Genomic DNA, 18,846 nt, shown 5'->3' with positions numbered 1-18,846 from the left:
ATCTGTGTCTATAGCACACTGAACTTTCCTAATAAAAAGATAAGTATTAAAACATAATAATATTACACTGGAGATATATAACTGATAGAATATATTCCTCTGTTTGTATGGCCCTGTGCTTATTGTTGCAACACCCTTGCAGCTTTATGTAGTTCTGGCATTAATTTCCATTTAATGTATTTGAGCAAAGCAGAAGAGACCTGCGAATGAAAAAAAACCCACAATATTTGGACAAAAATTAAAATATATCAGCTAATTCCAACATTCTACAGTCTGGTGTAAATAATCAGGTTAATCTCACAGTGGGAATGATTTGCATCAGTTGCCTGATATCCTGAGGTGGTGGCTTGGAGGGTGTTAATTGGTAGCAGGAAAAAGCCATTTACACCCAGGAATGCCCAACAGCAGTGCAAAGGAGCTGATGGCTCCCTGGGCAAAACCCATGGCCCTCTATCAATACCAAAATTCTCGACCTCCATGGACCTTTTTTTCTTCTCCCACCGTGCTAGCTTTTATTTTTTCCAGCCTTAAAGGCCTCCTGGGGGTGTTATTAAATAAAACATTCATAATAACAGGGCACTTTCAGCTTTGGAAAAAACCTCTGAAGTTAGAGTCAGTCTGAATTTTTTACAGACCTTATATTTTTCGCGATATGTTTTCTTCATCTTTATTAACTGGGAGCCACAGCATTTTTTTCCCTGACCAGAGAGATTGTGCTGAGCACCAGCTAAAGCTCAGGACTGGAACCCACTGCAGTTTTCCACAACCACCAGCTTTAGTTCATGAAAATCGTGTCCTGATTTTCAGCCTGAAGTAGCAGGACTGGTCAGGGTTGGTCTGGGCTCAGTCAGAAGTGCCAAGCAGTGAGAAAAGCAGGATATTCTTTATGGAGACCAACCTCGCCACCAAAGCCATCTCTCTCTGAAATGGCCTTACTATCCTCCTGCCATAAAATATGGACCATGAGTTTTACACTCTTTGTTCAGCGCCCTCAAATCAAAAGCCTGATATACTAAAAGGTCTCTGACAGCAGCCAGATATCGTTGTCCGAGTCGTGAGCAAAAAAAAAGAATTCCCAGCTCACATTAAATTTTATTTACGGCAGCTTTTTACGGTCTCACACTAAATTTTCTTTATGTTTGCGCTTTGCTGGTTTATTTCCTCATGAATACCTGGCACTGTGATGAAACTCACTGCTCCAGGTCTGTGGGTTTGGCCTCCCAGCCCTCAGGTGCTGCTCAGGCACAGGTTTTGTGTGCCCTCCCTGCAGAAGAACCAGAGAAAGTGGGACAATGCTAAACAGCCAGAGGTGGGATTTTACCAAATGAAATTATTTTTTTATAATTAAATCATTTTTTAAAATAATTATATAATTTTTTTAAAAATAAAATTATTTTTAATAGTATCTCTCTTCAAAGGGAGATGAGAGTTGAACACAGTAAGTTTGCAAAACAGGCTATGAAATAATTAACTTTTACATCAACGCTACTGGGAATTTGAAGATCTGGGTAAAATCATTAAAAGCCTCTGTAGAAAAGCAGCTTCTAGATAGAAGCTAACTCTTCATGTGGCTCCCCAAGAACCACAAACCACCAGCATTCATGTTCTTGCTCTGATGTATGTTGGCCTTTAGATCCAAGAAAGAAAAAAAATACAAAAAACCAGGCACCTCTTTCAAAACCAGACTCTTTAGTTCAAAATGGCTCAAGCAGATCCATAAGCTTCATATAAACAAATTTTTTCAAACTGCCAAAACAATAATTTTTTAATCTGTTCATTTGGTCTTCAGCTGGATGTAAGAAATGGGTAGTTCAGAGTTGAAGCCAACAGGAAATCAACTCCATGCTCTCAAGAGCAGGAGAAATCAGATTTAGCCTAATAATGTCATATTTGTTTCCTCTGTGTGTTGCTGTTCCATCCATACACACACCAAAAAAACCCACATATTTCTAATATCCTCTGTGTGACGATCTGTCCCACTCTCTGAAAAGCTGATTTTATAGGACACACTTTTTGTGGGTGCCTGGAACAAAAACCAGAGAGGGGTTGTCAAGAGTAACTCATGGCAGAGCAATGTAATTCCTTCTGTGACAGGGCTTTGCAGATGGAGCTGTGGTTGCACATGCTCCAAGAAATGGTCCTTGAATCATTCAGGTGAAACAAAAAGGTTAAAAAATTGGCAGAAATTGTAGAAGTGTCAAAAGTAAAGTGTCAAAAGCAAAGTGTGAAAAAAATTTGGAGTAATTAAGCTAGGAAGAGCAGAGAAAGGCAACGGTCCCCAGATTTTATAAAAAGTCTGTAGAAATACAAGGGAATAATCTGCCCTGGGCCAGACCAGTGTGTTTTATATGTTTTTATTGGTCAGAAGCAAGCAACCCCACTGACAGTTATGGGATGCTGGAGGGACAATATTTCATGGTTGAGTTTCATTTTTAGGGACATTGATGCCTGAGATTGACAGCCAGTGGCCAGATGATCAGATATCTGAAAGTTCCGACAGGCAAGAAAATGGAGGGGGACACTGTGAAAATGAGGGGGTCACCAGTTTTTATGGAATTTTAGGAATCCAGCAAGGAAAGTTTTGCCCTTGAGTGTATGAACCTGCCAGTACAAAACTGTGCCCTACAATACAGTAAATAGCAAACTCTACTGTTGCCCCATGTTTGCACTGGCTGTGAGAAAAATTATTTTTCAGTTTGGGCTAAAAATTAAGAAATCCTATTTCTTTACTGGCTGGTTTTTTTCCCCATATGAATCAACAGAAATTTGTGTTATTCTGTTTCTACGTGTCAATACTCTTGAAACTGCTAATTGGCTTAATTAACACACACAAATCATTACAGGGGTTGAACTTTCTGAGGTTATTTGCTCACCTTGTTGTCCTGCATAAGTGCTCCAGCTCCTTGCACTGATGGTGTGTGTGAAGTGAATTTGCTTGCACTCAATTTTAGCGGTTCATGTAAGGGGTACATATAAGACTCTGAAATACAAATAAGACAAATACACTCCCAGAAAAGCACAGCAAGTGGAGAAGAGTTGTACATTTGCTCACTTGAATGAGAAATCCATCCAAATACTGGTGTGGCTGTGAGGAGGATATATAATACGTCCATTTTTGGTGGAAATCCCAATTTCCATTACAGGACTCATTTTCCAAACTGCAGTTGCTTGGTCACAGGTGCATGCATCCCCTCATTTCTCACCGACAGACTCATTCTCTGCTGAGCTGACGCGTCTCAGGCTCTCCCTGTCTCTTTTGGGAGCGAGGAGGTCCTTCCCTGGGGGCAGAACCTTTCCCAGAGAACCGAGGATTTGGGAGAGCAGCCACACCATGACTTCCTTATAATGGAAATTAATATCCCCACCCAGCCTCCACATGGGTAGGGATTGGAATGACCAAGGTCAAGCTAAGGCTGCTCAGCTCTGCCTTCCCGCAAAGTAACCAGATTTTAACCTTGTGAGGCTGGAAGGTTTTTGCCTCCCTCCCTTTTTTTAAGCTGAATTTGTTAAGGTTTGGGAGCGGGTGTTTTGTCTAGGGGCTGGAGTCAGAAATTGAGGCTCAGGCTGTGCCTTGGGAACAGCAAGGAGCCTCAGGACAGCTTTTTGTCCATTCAGGAACAGATGGGATGGATTATACTTTGGTGGGTTTGTAAGGTCCAGCAGGACTGAGGAAGATGCCCTGCCATTAAATGAGGATCAGCACTGCTAAAATGCAAAAGGAAGGGGAGATGAATGCTGAGCTCTCACTGTGAATTTCAGCAAGGTTTGATAGGGAAGTGAAGGAAAAAAAAAAAACAAACAACTTTAACAAAAATTGCAAGGTAATTCAAGCTGCACAAAGCACAAACCCAGTACATTTTCCTCAGCAAAATCAGACCTGGCCACCCCCAGCTGCAGGGTGAAATTAATGCTAATCAGTTGCAGGCTTGTACTGCAGATGAACTCCAACAAAAAATCAGCTTCTATGCAGTCTGCTCCAATATAGCCCAAAGCTAATATTACAGTTTAGTGCATATTTATGTTATAAAAACATTATGTCCCAAACTGTCAAACTCAGATTTGTAACACATTTACATAACACAGTTTAGCCCCTTTTGAAAAGTGATTTTGGAAACCTTACGGAATCAAATCTGTTTGAATAGTTATCAACTAGTTGCTGCTCAGTTTTTAGAAGTATGTAAGTTTATATCTTGATCTTTCCTACTTCTAGGGTGTTTTTTTAATGTATATGCAAATCAAACACATGTACTGGAAAAGGAGTGTGTTGTCTGGGGAAATGTAGTTCTGAAAAAAATAATAAGTATTAGATTTCTAATAAAGTAAAAAGGCTTGGATTTCTATTGAATTTGCTAAATTTTTATTATACCCAGTGATATTTATATCCATTGACAAAGAATGGATTTTTTTTATTTTAACAAAGATATGATGAAGGAAAAACAGAGATGCTGAAAAATAGGAAACCTCTTCAGTCTTGTTTATGAAGTTGAATTTAACACACATTGTATTACATTACATTCATACACTGCAGCTCAGAACATCACATAACAGAAAAGCCCTTTAACAAAGGATTTACAAAAGGAAACAACTGAAGCAGACTCTCTAGCTAATTGATGAAGCAGAGTAAAATGCTGTTTATTATTACCCTGCCAAGTTTACATTTGCATGCTTTATTTTCTTGGACCAAGTCACTGAAGTTTAGTAATAGCAAAGATTTTGTTAAACAAAAATAACACTTGGACGACAGAAGGGTGAGGGAGAGAAGAGGAAGCAAGGGGGTTTTAGGAAACTGGTGGAACAGATACAGAAATGGGTTAGAATGTTCTGAAAGAAGAGTGGTTTTATCAAAAGATGACTGCCTTGCTTGACCACTGGGTAACTTCTCCATCCTATTCTGCACTGCCCTGAGGACAAAGAAATTGTTATAGGCAAGAGGATCCAACAGCAGGAAAAAAAGTAAAAAGGAAGGTGGATATTTATACCAGTGCAAAGTTTTTGGCTCATGTGCTATCTTGTCTTCAGTCCCCCTGAGTCCTACAGCACTTAGTTCAACAGAGATGTCTGAGGATAAACATTCTGAGCTGGATCTTCTCTAATACCACTTTATTTCAGCTTATTATGAGACTGGGCTAAAGCCAACTGTAAAACTTAGGTCTGGGTTAAGTTTCCAAGCCCTGCCAAAGATTAGGGTGGTCTGATCCAAACTTTTGTTTCAGGTCTCTCTTTTCTGCCTTATCAAACCCACATGGGGAGGTGGTTCTTCAGTGCTTTCTGAAATGTCTTTCATGCTCCAAAGAACAATGTTACATTCTGATATTTTCCATAAAACAAGAATTAAAAAAAAAAAAAAGTGTCAGGTTAGGGCAGTGACTGTGATTAGATGTCACTTTCGAAACCATCCTGGAGGTGTCGCAGACATATTTTATGAAAAATCCTTTCATTAGGATTTTTCCTCCTGAGAAGCTGAGAGGCCTCAGGAACAAAATGCAAACATTGATTATCTGCTGCTGTGGAATGCAACAGGTGCATCTGGGATTGGGCTCATGTGGTTGTTGGTAATTAATGGCCAATCACAGTCAGCTGCCTTGGACAGAGAGTCTGAGCCACAAACCTTTGTTATGATTCCTTTCTGTTCTTAGCTTAGCTAGCCTTCTGGTGAAACCTTTTCTTCTATTCTTTTAGTATAGCTTTAATGCAATATATATCATAAAATAATAAATCAAGCCTTCTGAAGCATGGAGTCAGATCCTCATCTCTTCCCTCAACATAAGACCCCTGTGAACACCGTCACACTGGAGGTGTTCCCACATTTCCCCGCCCCTTTTGGATGTCCTCTGTGGTGAGGTCTCTCTGCTGACCCTGTCTGGCCAGGGATGAGCACCTTGGGGACAAGGCTGTGTCCTTGTCCCCTGGGGGACACAGAGCATGTGGCAGGGCCACGCTCCCTGCACAGTGACCCCGTCTCAGGGTGAGCCATCACTGCTGCAGGGGCACACAGGGAAGGGGGTGTCACACATGGGCTGTGCCACCATCTGTGCCAGGGCAAACCTGTCCTCTGAGAGGAGCTCTCCCTCCCTGAGCGGCGGCAAATGGCCAAAAAACAGCAGAAAAGTCTCCCATACACCTTCATCGATTTCATTTCCCCATAGCCTTAAAACCTTAGGATGCTAAAATTGAGCCTCCTGCCAGATTAGCTTTGAAACTGCTGTTGTTGAGGCAGACATTATTCCTGGAATAATGTGAAATTTTAAAAAATTAAAAAAAAAAAAAAAAAAGCCACCCAAAAAAACCCACAAAAAGCAACTGTCCCGAACTTCTCAGGAAATCTTGGCAAGGGCTCAGGCAAAGAACACAACGATCTTTTGTGTTGATCAAAACATTTCATCTTAATGTCTATGAGTCAAAAGAAATAATTCATAGAAATTCAGTGATTCATTCAACAATTCCTTCTTTCTAAACAGCTTCCAGGAACTCCCCCACTCCCATCCCACACTAAAAAAATCCCACCAAACCAACGAAGCAACAAACAAAACCATACACCAGAAAAAAAAACCCCACCAAAACAAAAAAAAAAACAAAAAAAAAAAAAAAAACCAAAAAAACCCCTAAAAAAACCGCCAAAACAAAGAAACAACCACCCAAACAAACAAACAACCCCCCCAAAAAACCAAACAAATTCAAAAAGTAAAGCTATGCTAGGGTTTAATTGACTCTTTTTAAAATGAGAAATTGACCTTGCAATGGATAAATGGAAATTTTCCATGAAAAATGTGTAGTTGCATAATTCCAGCTAGCTCTGGTCCTCCTAGCACTGTGAGAGGAGGGCACTGAGACCACCTTGATGACAGCAAGGCGCAGGTGGGAGCAGCATGCAGGTCTGGCAGGATTCCCATTGGGAAGGGGATGAGGGGAGATGATCCTGTGAGGCAAGGCAGCACAGAATCACTGAATCAACCACACAGTCACAGAATTCACAGGATGAACTAGGTTGGAAAAGACCTTTAAGACCATCTAGTCCAACCCATGACCTAACATCTCCTCATCAACTAAACCCTGGCACCCAGTGCCACATCCAATCTTTTTCAAGCCAATCCAGGGATGGTGACTCCACCACCTCCCTGGGCAGCCCATTCCAGTGACCAATCCCTCTTTCAGTGAAGAATTTCTTTCTAACATCTAACTCAAACTTTCCTTGGCACAGCTGAAGAGATACGGCAGCAGTCCCTAACCTCTTTGTGGTATTTGCTGGGTCCCCTGGAAAAAGGAGGGATTATGAATGTGACTCCATGTTCTTAGAAGGCTAATTTATTACTATATATTAGATTAGATTAGATTAGATTAGATTAGATATTATACTAAAACTATACTAAAGAATAGAGAAAGTTTACAAGAAGGTTACAAAGAATGATCATGAAAACTCATGACTGCTTCCAGAGTCCTAACACATCTGTTGGTGATTGGTCATTAAGTCAAAACAATTTACATGAAACCAATCAAACAACCACCTTTTGGATAAACAATCTCCAACCACATTCCAAAGCAGCCAAACACAGGAGAAGCGAATCAGATAATTCTTAGTTTCATTTTTTTCTGAGGCTTCTCAGCTTTCCAGTAGAAGAATCTTGGGCAAAGGGATTTTTCAGAAAATATGACAGTGACACCTCTTCCCAAAACCAGAGCTGCTGTGCTGCCAATGGGGCGTTTTTCCCTCCCCCAAAAAAATGGACACTGCCACACATCACGGATCCAACCTTTACTTCCCATTTATGCCTCCTCCAGGTGGCTGCCAAAGCTGTTCCCATTCTCCCTGCCGTCTCGATTTATTAAAAATATGGATATTGATCTAGTACCGATATCCAACTGTGATGGACAAACACTCTCTAGCAGTTTAAAGTTAGAAAGCATGTGTTTATTGTGAGATAGCTCCTAAAAACACACTGTGATTTACAGGTCATTACAGAGTCCTTTTATCTACACAAGTATTCAAGACTCAAAATACAAATGCATAGTCATCACTTTGGTACATCCCATTCCTCACTTCGTATGGTAATTAGTTCAAAAGCCATTAAGTATGCGGAGTTTGTTCTTTGAAATGGGTTGGTGGTCCCTTTCATGGGGAGGGGTCCCAAAATGAGTAAGTAAATGAAGTCTTCCTCATTCTGACCTTTCTACCTTTTCAATGCAAATATGACAAATGAACTCTTGGTAGAACTCCCATTCCTCATCTTCAATTGGCTTCAGAGCAGAGGAGGCCACAATTGTCTTACGTTCCCAAAAGCTTTTATCAGTTTCTATATTCTTCATTATAAACCCAGCTAACCAAACACTGTATTGTCAAGCAATCAATTATTAGTTAACTACTAACTCTTTACTTCATCAAGGCCTACCCATTTATTTTGATTAACTCCAATATGACGCCAGCAAGGGGGGCTATTTACAGACGCGAACGAGATGGGGCTGCTGTAGAATGTGCCTTGAGTTGTTTGATTTTCCAGCATCACTCTCATTACATGGCTATGGCAATGGGAAGATGCCAGCAGCTCACATCCCAGGCAGCAGACCATTCCAGTGGCTTAAATGTTACACCTCACTTCATAAGCTTCTTGACCAATCACATAAAGCAAAAGCACACTGGCAGTATTTATATCTGTATAGTATATATACAGATATATATTCTGTATTGACAGTAGTTCTGTCCAACCACTATAAGCACAGGTACCTTTGGTTAAACAATGCTTGCTTATTTCAAATACAATACCTGCTTGTGAGCCTTCAAACACAATGCACACAGCTCCATTATTAAGCTTCAACCTTCCTATAATCTTGCTAGATAAACTTTTCTGCAGCTTAGGGAGTTATTCCAGACAAGTGTTAATACTTGTGCACCATTGTTCTATTTGCCCTTGCTTTTCTACAGTTAAAATAATTTTTCTGCTGACCAATCTCATGGCTGCTGCCATCCAATCACAGTTCTGCTGTATCTGAAGCCTGCAATTTGCGGTTTTCCCAAAACTCTCTGATTTGGCGAATACCCACACAATAAAGCTTATCTCTAACTAAAACCCCAGCTCCTATAAAATCCCTAAACTCTTTAAAGCTTATGCCTGGTAACTCTCTCTCTGCCCCTGCCCCAGGTGTGGTGTTCCCCTACTCTCCGCGGCTGGGGCGGTACAACCTGAACTTCCACGAGGCGCAGCGGGCGTGCGCGGAGCAGGACGCGGTCATGGCCTCCTTTGACCAGCTCTATGACGCCTGGAGGTCGGGGCTGGACTGGTGCAACGCGGGCTGGCTCAGCGATGGCTCCGTGCAGTACCCCATCACCAAGCCCAGGGAGCCCTGTGGGGGCAGGAACACCGTGCCCGGCGTCAGGAATTATGGGTTCTGGGACAAGGACAAGAGCCGCTACGACGTCTTCTGCTTCACGTCCAACTTCAACGGTGAGAGCATTTCCTCTGCCCTCCCCCCAGTAAACAGCTGGGCTTAGGCAAGGTGCTCCAGGGGCAGAAAGGGGTGTTTGACAAACCAAACACCAAACCAAAGGGGTGTTTGGTTTGTCAAAGCTTGTGTTAAACCTGGAAGAAGCTAGGAATGAAATAACCATGAGTAATAAAATAATTGTTGAGTTTTTAAGGGTATGCGCGCAGAGTCGTGTTCGCCACATGGTCACATAGGTAGTTTTTACAACTCAGGACTTGTACTGGCAGGATTTTCTAACGTCTCCCCTTTCACTCCTTCAAAATTTATACATACCCTTTGTTATGGATACGAACGAGGCCAAACTTTCTCCAGAGAAAGAGGTTCTCGTTTATTAAAATAGCTACAAGGAACGGAGTGCCCCGGATAAACCCAGGCACCCACACAGCGAGCCAAAAACGAAAACAGTGCACTCATCCCAAGTGCACTGGGCTCTCCCAAACAACTAATACCCCAAAGGAAGAACCCCGACCGAAATGAACTCCCCACATTTATAGTCCCCCTCGAGTCCAGGATTGGTGCACTTTGGATCCTCATGATGATTGGTCCATTTCCAGGCTTCTCATTGGTCTTTACCGCCGTTCATTCTGGACCAATCGTTTCTGCAGGGCTTTGAATGATTGGTCAGATGTTTCATCCAATCTCTCTTCGACCTTGCCTTGCCCCATCAGACCCCTGCTTCACCAAACCCTGGACCCTTCTAGCATATTCGTATAAGCCCCCCCCTTTTAACATAATATAAATAATATAACATAATTAATACAATATAATTGAACTATATCCTATTTTAACTTAACTTAACTTTTACCTATAACGCCTTTATACATACCCCGTTAAAATTTCTACACATCCTTTTAATGCTGGTGTGTGATCAGTTTAATTCAGTTCAGCCTTTGAACCTGCAGTTCGTTAATTAAGGTTTCCTGTTGAAGTCAATAATTCTGTTCCTATTGCTAAAATCTGTCAGCAAAATAAAATTTTGATCATCACTGCACCTATTCTGCATTGTTCAGCAGCTCCTGCTCATGGACCAGGTCTAATATGACTAATAGTTCCTTATCAGCAGACCTATTTCTAGATCTATTCATAATTTAGATTTCTAATCTTAGTATGCTGCGAAGCCACTGATCACTTTTGCTCTGAGGCTGGACTTCTGTAAACCTTACTTTAGCAACTGCAAGCCTTTTTTTTTGCTATTAGCTGATATATTTTTTTTAGGTATGAAATGAAATTAAAGGACCCAATCTCAGCTTGCTATCATTTCAGGGTTTACCTAGTGTCAGGAAAAGATTTAGAAAGCATTGCTGTGAATGCATCCAATCCTCTACAGCATCCAACTTGTGGATAATTCCTACACAACTCTGTACAGGTTTGGCTTGCAGCCCACTCAGACCATGGAGCGTGGCCTTTTTACATTTATGCACAGATTGCTTAGCCACAGTGAAGCAGCTTTGTCCTACAGCACAGCAAAAAATAAACATAAGCCTTGGTTTCAGAAGATGTGCTCCAGTGCTAAGTCTGCACCACCCTCCACAGAAAAAGACCCATCAAAAAAAAAAAAACAAAAACAAAAAACCAAAACAAACAAAAAAGTACCCTCCCAAAACAAAAATTAAAAATAAAAACGAAACAAAGAAAAGGCCTAAAAAACTCACCACAAAAAAAAAAAAAAAATACACACAAGATTACCCCCACCCAAAAAAAAAAAAAATACAACAGAAAAACCCAAACAGATCCTCTAAGCCAACAGTATTACATTTGGTTCAAAGTGATCTGAAACAAAAGTTTGGCTGATTTCTTTATCGTACTGCTTCATCCCATTAAAAGCTGGCTCAATTTTTCTTGCTTCATTTATCTGAGCTGAAATCCTGTATGAACTCATCTTTTCTATGCAGACTTAACCCTGTGCTATAGAAATATCACCAGGGTATTAAATAATCAAACAAAAATAACTAAAATATGATAGCTGCACTTTTTTCTAACCCTTGCAGAGTAAAACCTTGTGACTACTGCTCAGTGATCATCACCCTTTTACACAGCAGGTGCTGAGCAGTGCCTTTTAAGGAACAAAATGCATAATTTCTGGGGAAAAGAAAGAATAATAACTACTGACTAAGATAAATATTAGAAAAAGAGAGAGAGAGAAAGAGAAAGTTTAGACAGATATATATAGATGATATATAAGTATATAGATATATAAGTATATAGATATATAGTTATATAGATAGATATATAGATTATAGATATAGATATAGATATAGATAGGTATAGGTAGATATAGACAGATATAGATGATATAGATAGATATAGATGGTATATAGATATAGATATAGATATAGATATAGATAGATACAGATTATAGATATAGATAGATAAATATAGATGATATAGATAGATCTAGATCTAGATCTAAATATAAATATAGATATAGATATAGACATAGATATAGATATAGATTATATAGATTATATAGATAGATATAGATATAGATATAGATAGATATTCCCACAATTCAGTGTCAAATGTCACTCATGACATCAGCTGAAAATCCAGATTTCTGCTTCTCTCAGCTTCCACTCCCTTAATTCACCAGACTGCATTTTCCTCACATGTCCCTGCTGTGTTCTCCACTGCTCCCTGTCCCAGGCTCACCTCCATAACCACAATTAACCCCAGCCACTCTGCCAGCTCCCTGTTTCCAGCACAGCATTTTGGATAAAGTGTGTAAAAAAACAAACAAAAAAAAAAAAAAAAAAAAAACAAAAAAGAAAAAAAAAACCCACACACAAAAAAACCCCCAGCAAAACCTGGAAGAAAAAAAAAAAAAAAGAAAAAAAAAAAACACGAAAAGAGGAAAAAAACCCAACAAAAACAACAAACCCCTATTACTGCAAGACCCAATATTGACACTCTCAGGCTCAGGAAGAGGCAAGGAAAATGAGAGGTGGTTGAGACACAGTGCATTCCCAGTGGCTGCTGGAGTCTCCTGATAGTAGGAAACAGAGGGGCCTTCAAGGTTATGCAATGCAGATGGGAAAATTCCAAGGGCCACAGGAGCAGGGAAGGATAAGGAGAATTTAAAAAAAAATAAGTTGTGGGAATTTCTATAAAAAAAGAGTCAGGTTTAGACACCTTCTAAATGGTTTCTCTGTAGGGAAAAAAATTCCCCCAAATATATTATGATCTCAGAGATTATTTAAAAAAAAAAAAGGATCCATTTCAAATAATTCAGCTCTAAAAGCAAAAAATCTTGGTCTGAAATACATGCAAAGCTTGTTTTTTACCTGAAGAAGGATGGTAAAAGCCATGGTACTTAGCCATTTGGGTAAAAAAATTAAAATGCAATCATCGATGCAGTGAATTCAAATCCAGGTTCAGTGTTTTCCCTGTGGAGTTACTGGATCCTAACTGCAATGACCCGGTTACACAAAAAATAATGGTTAAATATGAAGGCATTGTACCATTAATAAAAACATTTACATGCTTTTCTGTTATCTGCACAAGGAAATAGTTTGAGCAAAGCTGCAATATCAAATAATCTTGTTACTTTATGAAATTATCCTCCATGATGACTTTTCATAGAATAAGGCAAATACGACATACATTTTTTTCTGCCCATGTAGCTGATTTATACTGAAATGTTTCTGTTGGTTCATACAAGATTTGTTCGTGTTTTGCACCCAAGAACATGAAATAATTTCATAGCCCTTATATCTAATAGTACCAGCAATCTACCAGTATATACATATAGTGATGTGTATATATATGTATAAATATATATATATGTGCATATATATATATATATATATAGTGATGTGTTTCATAAAACAAAGCAAAGAGTAACACAGCCTGATGCTGCCTGACAAATCCATCAAAATATTTTGAAATAACAAAACATTTTCTGCCTGCACTGGATGGCAATATGCTTCCCAATCTGTTTTTACATTCCTTGTGCTGATAAAGACTATTGAAAATGAATGTACACGAGTGGGGAGGATCTAACTTGAATTTGAAAATTCCACATTGGAATTTCCTGGTGCCTGAGGGCTCAGCTTTGCTCTCTCACAGCCATTTTTCTCCTTCACTTGTCCTGCTCAATGGAAATCACTTCAGTCCATGTTATCTTTAGAAGAGCTGAGGTGATCCAAAGGTTTTCCAGGGCTGAAGATCACCCCAATTTCTCTCCTTTCCTTGTCCCAAGGAATGAGGATATTCCTCCCCCGTGCAATCTCTCCAGATGATCAATTTGAGCAAATAAATGCAGATAAATCCTTTTGTTACAATCTTCCCCACTTAGCCTAATAGCCATAAAGCAAGGAATGTATAATGGAAGAGCTGAGTGGTTATTCCTTATCTATTTTCAAAGGTCTTCTGAAGAGCAACAGTTGTTTGTTTTTGGGGGTTTTTTTTAAGGAAAATCCCTGAGAATCTCTTGCACTGAAAAGTGCTGAAAGACCTAAATGTAAATGTATTTATCAGATCCTCTATAATTAAACCTTTTTGAAGAAAATAAAACAAAGTACAAGTACAGCTTGCATCACACTTTCCCCTCAATAACATGCATTTTATTATATACTTTTTCCACAGAACCATGGTGCATAATTGATCTTTCATCAGCTCTAAGAGAATCAAGTAAAAATCTTGTTTTAACAAAATTAAGAACACAAGGAATACATTTTTGAGAGCATGTTAAAAGCACAGCTGTGAGCCATCTGTTTATTACAGCAGCGCGTGTGACAAACAATTGTCACATTTAAATGGGAGAAAGCTGTGGAAAGTCCTGTCTGAATAATGCTGACTGTTCATTTGACTATGTCACAGCATTTTATCACTGGGAGCATGTAGCAACTGTGCCAAAAAGAGAAATTGAACCCAAAATAAAATCACACACCCTTTATTAGCAGTGGTTGCTTCTGACTCGCTGGAGTCATTACTGGTATTGGTGTGTTTAAATTTTTTTTTTTCCTCACATATTTAATTCAAAATCAGTTATTTGATGGGATCACTGGATGTCAAAATATTTACCAGGTCTTAAATATCTCTCTCCTTTTTTTTTTTATTTATCCTTCCACATCAATCAACAAGTTCTGAGATTGAACAGTCAGGAACCCTTCCCAACTAATATCGGGGGGAAAACTGCAAATCTGCACAGAGTTTATTAATGGGATTTTATGTAATCAGACATTCTGGATACACATAGCACCCCTGTGGCGTTTACTATTAAATTTCTCTTGTTTGAGGGAGGAGCAGAGTATAGGAGTATTTTATTATTGATGTCATATGTCAAAAGCCTGACCTTACTACAAATCCCTAGGAAATTACATTCCATTGACATGGTGTGAAGAGGAACTCACAAACTAGGTGAAGTTTACTAAACCCTATCAGTCCAAACCCCTGTTCCCCTAAATCAGAAATCCTGTTTGCTTTGGGGAAACCTCTTAAGAGAGTATAGTAACAGGATTCCATTTAGTAAACATTCCCTTCAGCAGCACGTTGTGAACGCTATCTACTTGCCAAAACAGAGTTTTAAAAAGTGTTCCACAGAGGGATGATTGCCTCTTCTCAAGAGTTTTGGAAATTATGGAAATTTTGAAATTTCGGAGTTAAGGAAATTCTGTAGATATTGTCTCTGACATGAATGAATTTTTTTTTAAAAAGTCTCTTTTCCACCGCAGCTGCAATGTAAATTCCTTTTTTTAAAATGTTCTTGTCTTGATATCCAATTTCCAACCTTTAGGCAGAGTTAATTCAATTACTTTTATATTGCGATCTGACCTGACTTTCCTTCATTTAGGAAAAAAAATCCTGTTTGATTTTTGCAGGAGTATGAAGCTGACATGACTCTTAATTTACTACTTTTTCTTTACCAAGAAAGCAATCTCATACTAGGCATAGTTTTGTGTATCTACCTGATTTTTGTGAGACAGAAAGTGGATATTATCTTGGAGTACATTCTTAATTAATCAGCAAAGAGTGTGCTCTGGAATTAGAAGGTGCCCAGAAGAATAACGAAAAAATTCCTTTTTTTCACCTAACTCTCCTCTCCAGGAGCAGGCAGATTGATATTAGAAGAAATAAATATAGCATTGCCTTTAGTTTTGGGGGGTTTTCTGGGGTTTTTTGGGGTTAGATTTCTTTCTTTTTTGGTTGTTGGTTGGTTGGTTGGTTGGTTGGGGTTTTTTTGTTCAAATAGTCTGTTTTCTGTACCTCTGCTGTTTCTTGGGTAAGATATATTTTTTCCTCCTGACACTTATCAATTCACCATACCAAAAAATCACAGTATTTTCAACAACACAACATCCAGCTGGCACAGACCCAAATTAACCACAGTTTCACATGATCCTTCAACATAACATCTCCATTTCTCCTCGAAAGTCAGTGTTATTGTGTTGTTGCCTGAAATCAAAGCAGAAAAAAAGCCTTGCTACAGTATTAAAATGGTAAGATAAAAAAGAAGTTCCTTATTGGAAGCCTCCAGGTGTATCCATAGTCATGGGCTATGAGCACAATGGTATTCAATTTGTACAGTTTTCATAAGGTTAATTAATTAGGATATCTAAGAGATACATCCAATAGGAGATTCAGTTGCCCCTTGGGTTGGTGCAAGGGTTTCTATGCCCCAATTCCTGTTATGTCTTCTTATGGTTCTCTTCTTAGGTTCTCTGCTTGACAATAAGACCAAAAAGTATTTCAGGAACATGCTAAAAGGTCAGCTTATTACTGTAAAATCTTGGAGAAAGGGTAGGAAAAATACCAGGAGCTGTATAACTGGTATACAGAGCTGTGGATGTATGAAAAGTGTATGAAATAGCATAAGAAGTAAAACTCTTTGGGCAACACCATTGAGGTCACAGAATCACCTGAAAGGAAGTTGTAGTCAGGTGGGGTTGGTCTCTTTCTCCAGGCAGCACTGACAGGACCAGAGAAGACAGTCTCAAGGTTCTCCAATGGAAATATAGGTTGGATAATAGGAACCATTTTTACAGAAAGGGTGATAAAGTTCTGCAATGGCTGCCCGGGGAGGTGGTGCAGTCCCCATCCCTGGGTGTGTTTAACAAAGCCTGGATGTGGCACTGATGCCAGGGTTTAGGTGAGATGTTCGGACTGGGTTGGACTCGATGATCTTGAAGGTCTCTTCCAACTTGGTGGTTGGACTCGATGATCTTGAAGGTCTCTTCCAATTTGGAATTCTGTGGTTGGACTCAATGATCTTGAAGGTCTCTTCCAACCTGGTGGTTGGACTCGGTGATCTGAAGGTCTCTTCCAATTTGGAATTCTGTGGTTGGGCTCGATGATCTTGAAGGTCTCTTCCAATTTGGAATTCTGTGGTTGGACTCGATGATCTTGAAGGTCTCTTCAAACCTGGAATTCTGTGATTCTGTGTGATTCTTTGATTTAAGATTGTCAAGATTTAAGCCTGCAAAACCCCTCCAGCACCGCCGACACCCAACCTCCGCACACCTCTAACAACCCCGTCTCTCCCCCTTTCTCCCCAGGCCGCTTCTACTACCTGATCCACCCCACCAAGCTGACGTACGACGAGGCCGTGCAGGCCTGCCTGAAGGACGGCTCCCAGATCGCCAAGGTGGGGCAGATCTTCGCGGCCTGGAAGCTGCTGGGCTACGACCGCTGCGACGCGGGCTGGCTGGCGGACGGCAGCGTGCGCTACCCCATCTCGCGGCCGCGCAAGCGCTGCAGCCCCAGCGAGGCCGCCGTGCGCTTCGTCGGCTTCCCCGACAAGAAGCACAAGCTCTACGGGGTCTACTGCTTCAGGGCCTACAACTGAGAGGGTACGCCTAGAGCGTGAAAGTTTTCTGAGGGTTTTGTTTGTTTTTTTTTAAGTGTGACAGATGTCTTGTTGTTCTTTTCTTTTGGTTTTTTGGGGTTTTTTGGTTGTTTTTTTTTTTTTGGTGTGAACTCATGCAAGCTGCCAAAACTGTGATAAACCTCTTTTACTTACTGTAAAGAGTCATTTTCGTAGACACTCCCTCCCCCAAACCCATTGGTTTGGTTTTGGGTTTTGTTTTGTTTTAGTGTTTTGCTTTCTTGATTATTTTTTTTTTTTGTGAGAATATCATTCCATAGATATTTTAAATTAATATAATTTAATGGGAGCTCTAGGTAAGGAACTTTTTAGATTCAAATTCTTTAAGCTATATCATCCCAAAAAGATTATAATTTTCGTGAATGGGGCATGCAATAGAGCTTGACAATTGCTAGGGCACAATTATGGAGTGTAAGGCTACTCAAAGCAGAAGCTTTTAATAGCACAGATTTTACATATTTGTACCAGTTTGAGAAACACTGCAAATTGATTATGATAGGAATTTTAAAATAAAACAATCTTTTTGTTAAAGGGGATCAGTGGGGTTTCGGAAAGAAATCTCACAACAATATATGTTAGCAAATAACTGTTTTCACTGGTTCACATGGGAACAACAGAGAGTTTAACAAAAGCAGCTAAAACGGTCCACAAAAATAGGACTGGTTTTACGATTTCAAACCTTGCCTTTCTGAAAAATAAGCTCATGGTCCCATGCATAGGAAGAAGCACAATTAGTTCTCCTGAACATTTCAATTGTGTTTTCGTTGTGTATAAATCATTGAGTGAATAATTAACTGATGAGAAAACTCTTCTTTTCTTCTTCTCTCCAATTAAAGATGCCTGAGAAGTGTTGTATTACCTTTGAGTAGCTTTACTGAGCTATTTTTAAACTCTTAAAGGCCATTTGCTAAGCAGCATAATAGCATCTACTCAGGGCAGTTGTATAAATGAACTGCTGGACAGAGAAATTGTAAACTTTAGCAGCTTGATTTTACATTAGCCTTTGAAATGTTATTGTCTTAATTAAAGAACATTACAGTATTTAATATTTCTTAGCTACTTACACATCACAAGAAACAAAAATTAGAAAAAAAAAATTTAAATTGTGAAATCTTAGACTATTAGACAAAATCTGAAACCAGCCATTAAATTTTAGAAGAGAAAAAGGAAAAAACACCTAATTTCCTTACATCTTATTTGTATCTAAAAAATACATCTGTTTTTTAAACTATCAGTGAGATAATATAGTATCACTAGCCCTGAATTATTTAGTTAGTCCTCCTTAGAGTTAAGAGAAAATAAAGCTATTGAAATACTTCTTTTCACTAAATCTGCAGTGGTCTAGGTGGAAGATGTTTACCTAAATCTGCCAGTGTCAGAGAAAAACACGCACTGTGCATGGTGCCTAGGATTTTCAGAGCTGCCTAAAGCACTAGGTCCTCCCTAAGTACCAGTTTGAGGGAATTTGGGATTTCTAATGCAAGCTCACTTTGGATGCAGCAATTCTTGGTGCTCATCTTCAGCTACCTTAATGCAACCAGTTTTTCAGA

The 18,846-nt window shown here is 39.5% G+C and overlaps 1 protein-coding gene across 3 annotated transcripts in view; it reads left to right on the top strand.

The window, feature by feature from the left end:
* Positions 1-17,257, top strand: part of HAPLN1 (hyaluronan and proteoglycan link protein 1) — a 33,348-nt gene extending 16,091 nt beyond the window's left edge. For all 3 annotated transcript variants that reach the window (XM_058824147.1, XM_058824149.1, XM_058824148.1), the window contains 2 exons: positions 9,132-9,434; positions 16,968-17,257. In XM_058824147.1, coding sequence (XP_058680130.1) covers positions 9,132-9,434; positions 16,968-17,257 — 593 coding nt within the window. The remainder of the gene's footprint in view (positions 1-9,131; positions 9,435-16,967) is intronic.
* The last annotated feature ends 1,589 nt before the right edge of the window (positions 17,258-18,846 follow it).

Source organism: Ammospiza caudacuta, chromosome Z (genome assembly GCF_027887145.1).
Source record: "Ammospiza caudacuta isolate bAmmCau1 chromosome Z, bAmmCau1.pri, whole genome shotgun sequence".
Classification (NCBI taxonomy): Eukaryota; Metazoa; Chordata; class Aves; order Passeriformes; family Passerellidae; genus Ammospiza; species Ammospiza caudacuta.
Note: the sequence above shows the minus strand (reverse complement) of the source record. Positions and strands in the feature narration are given on the sequence as shown.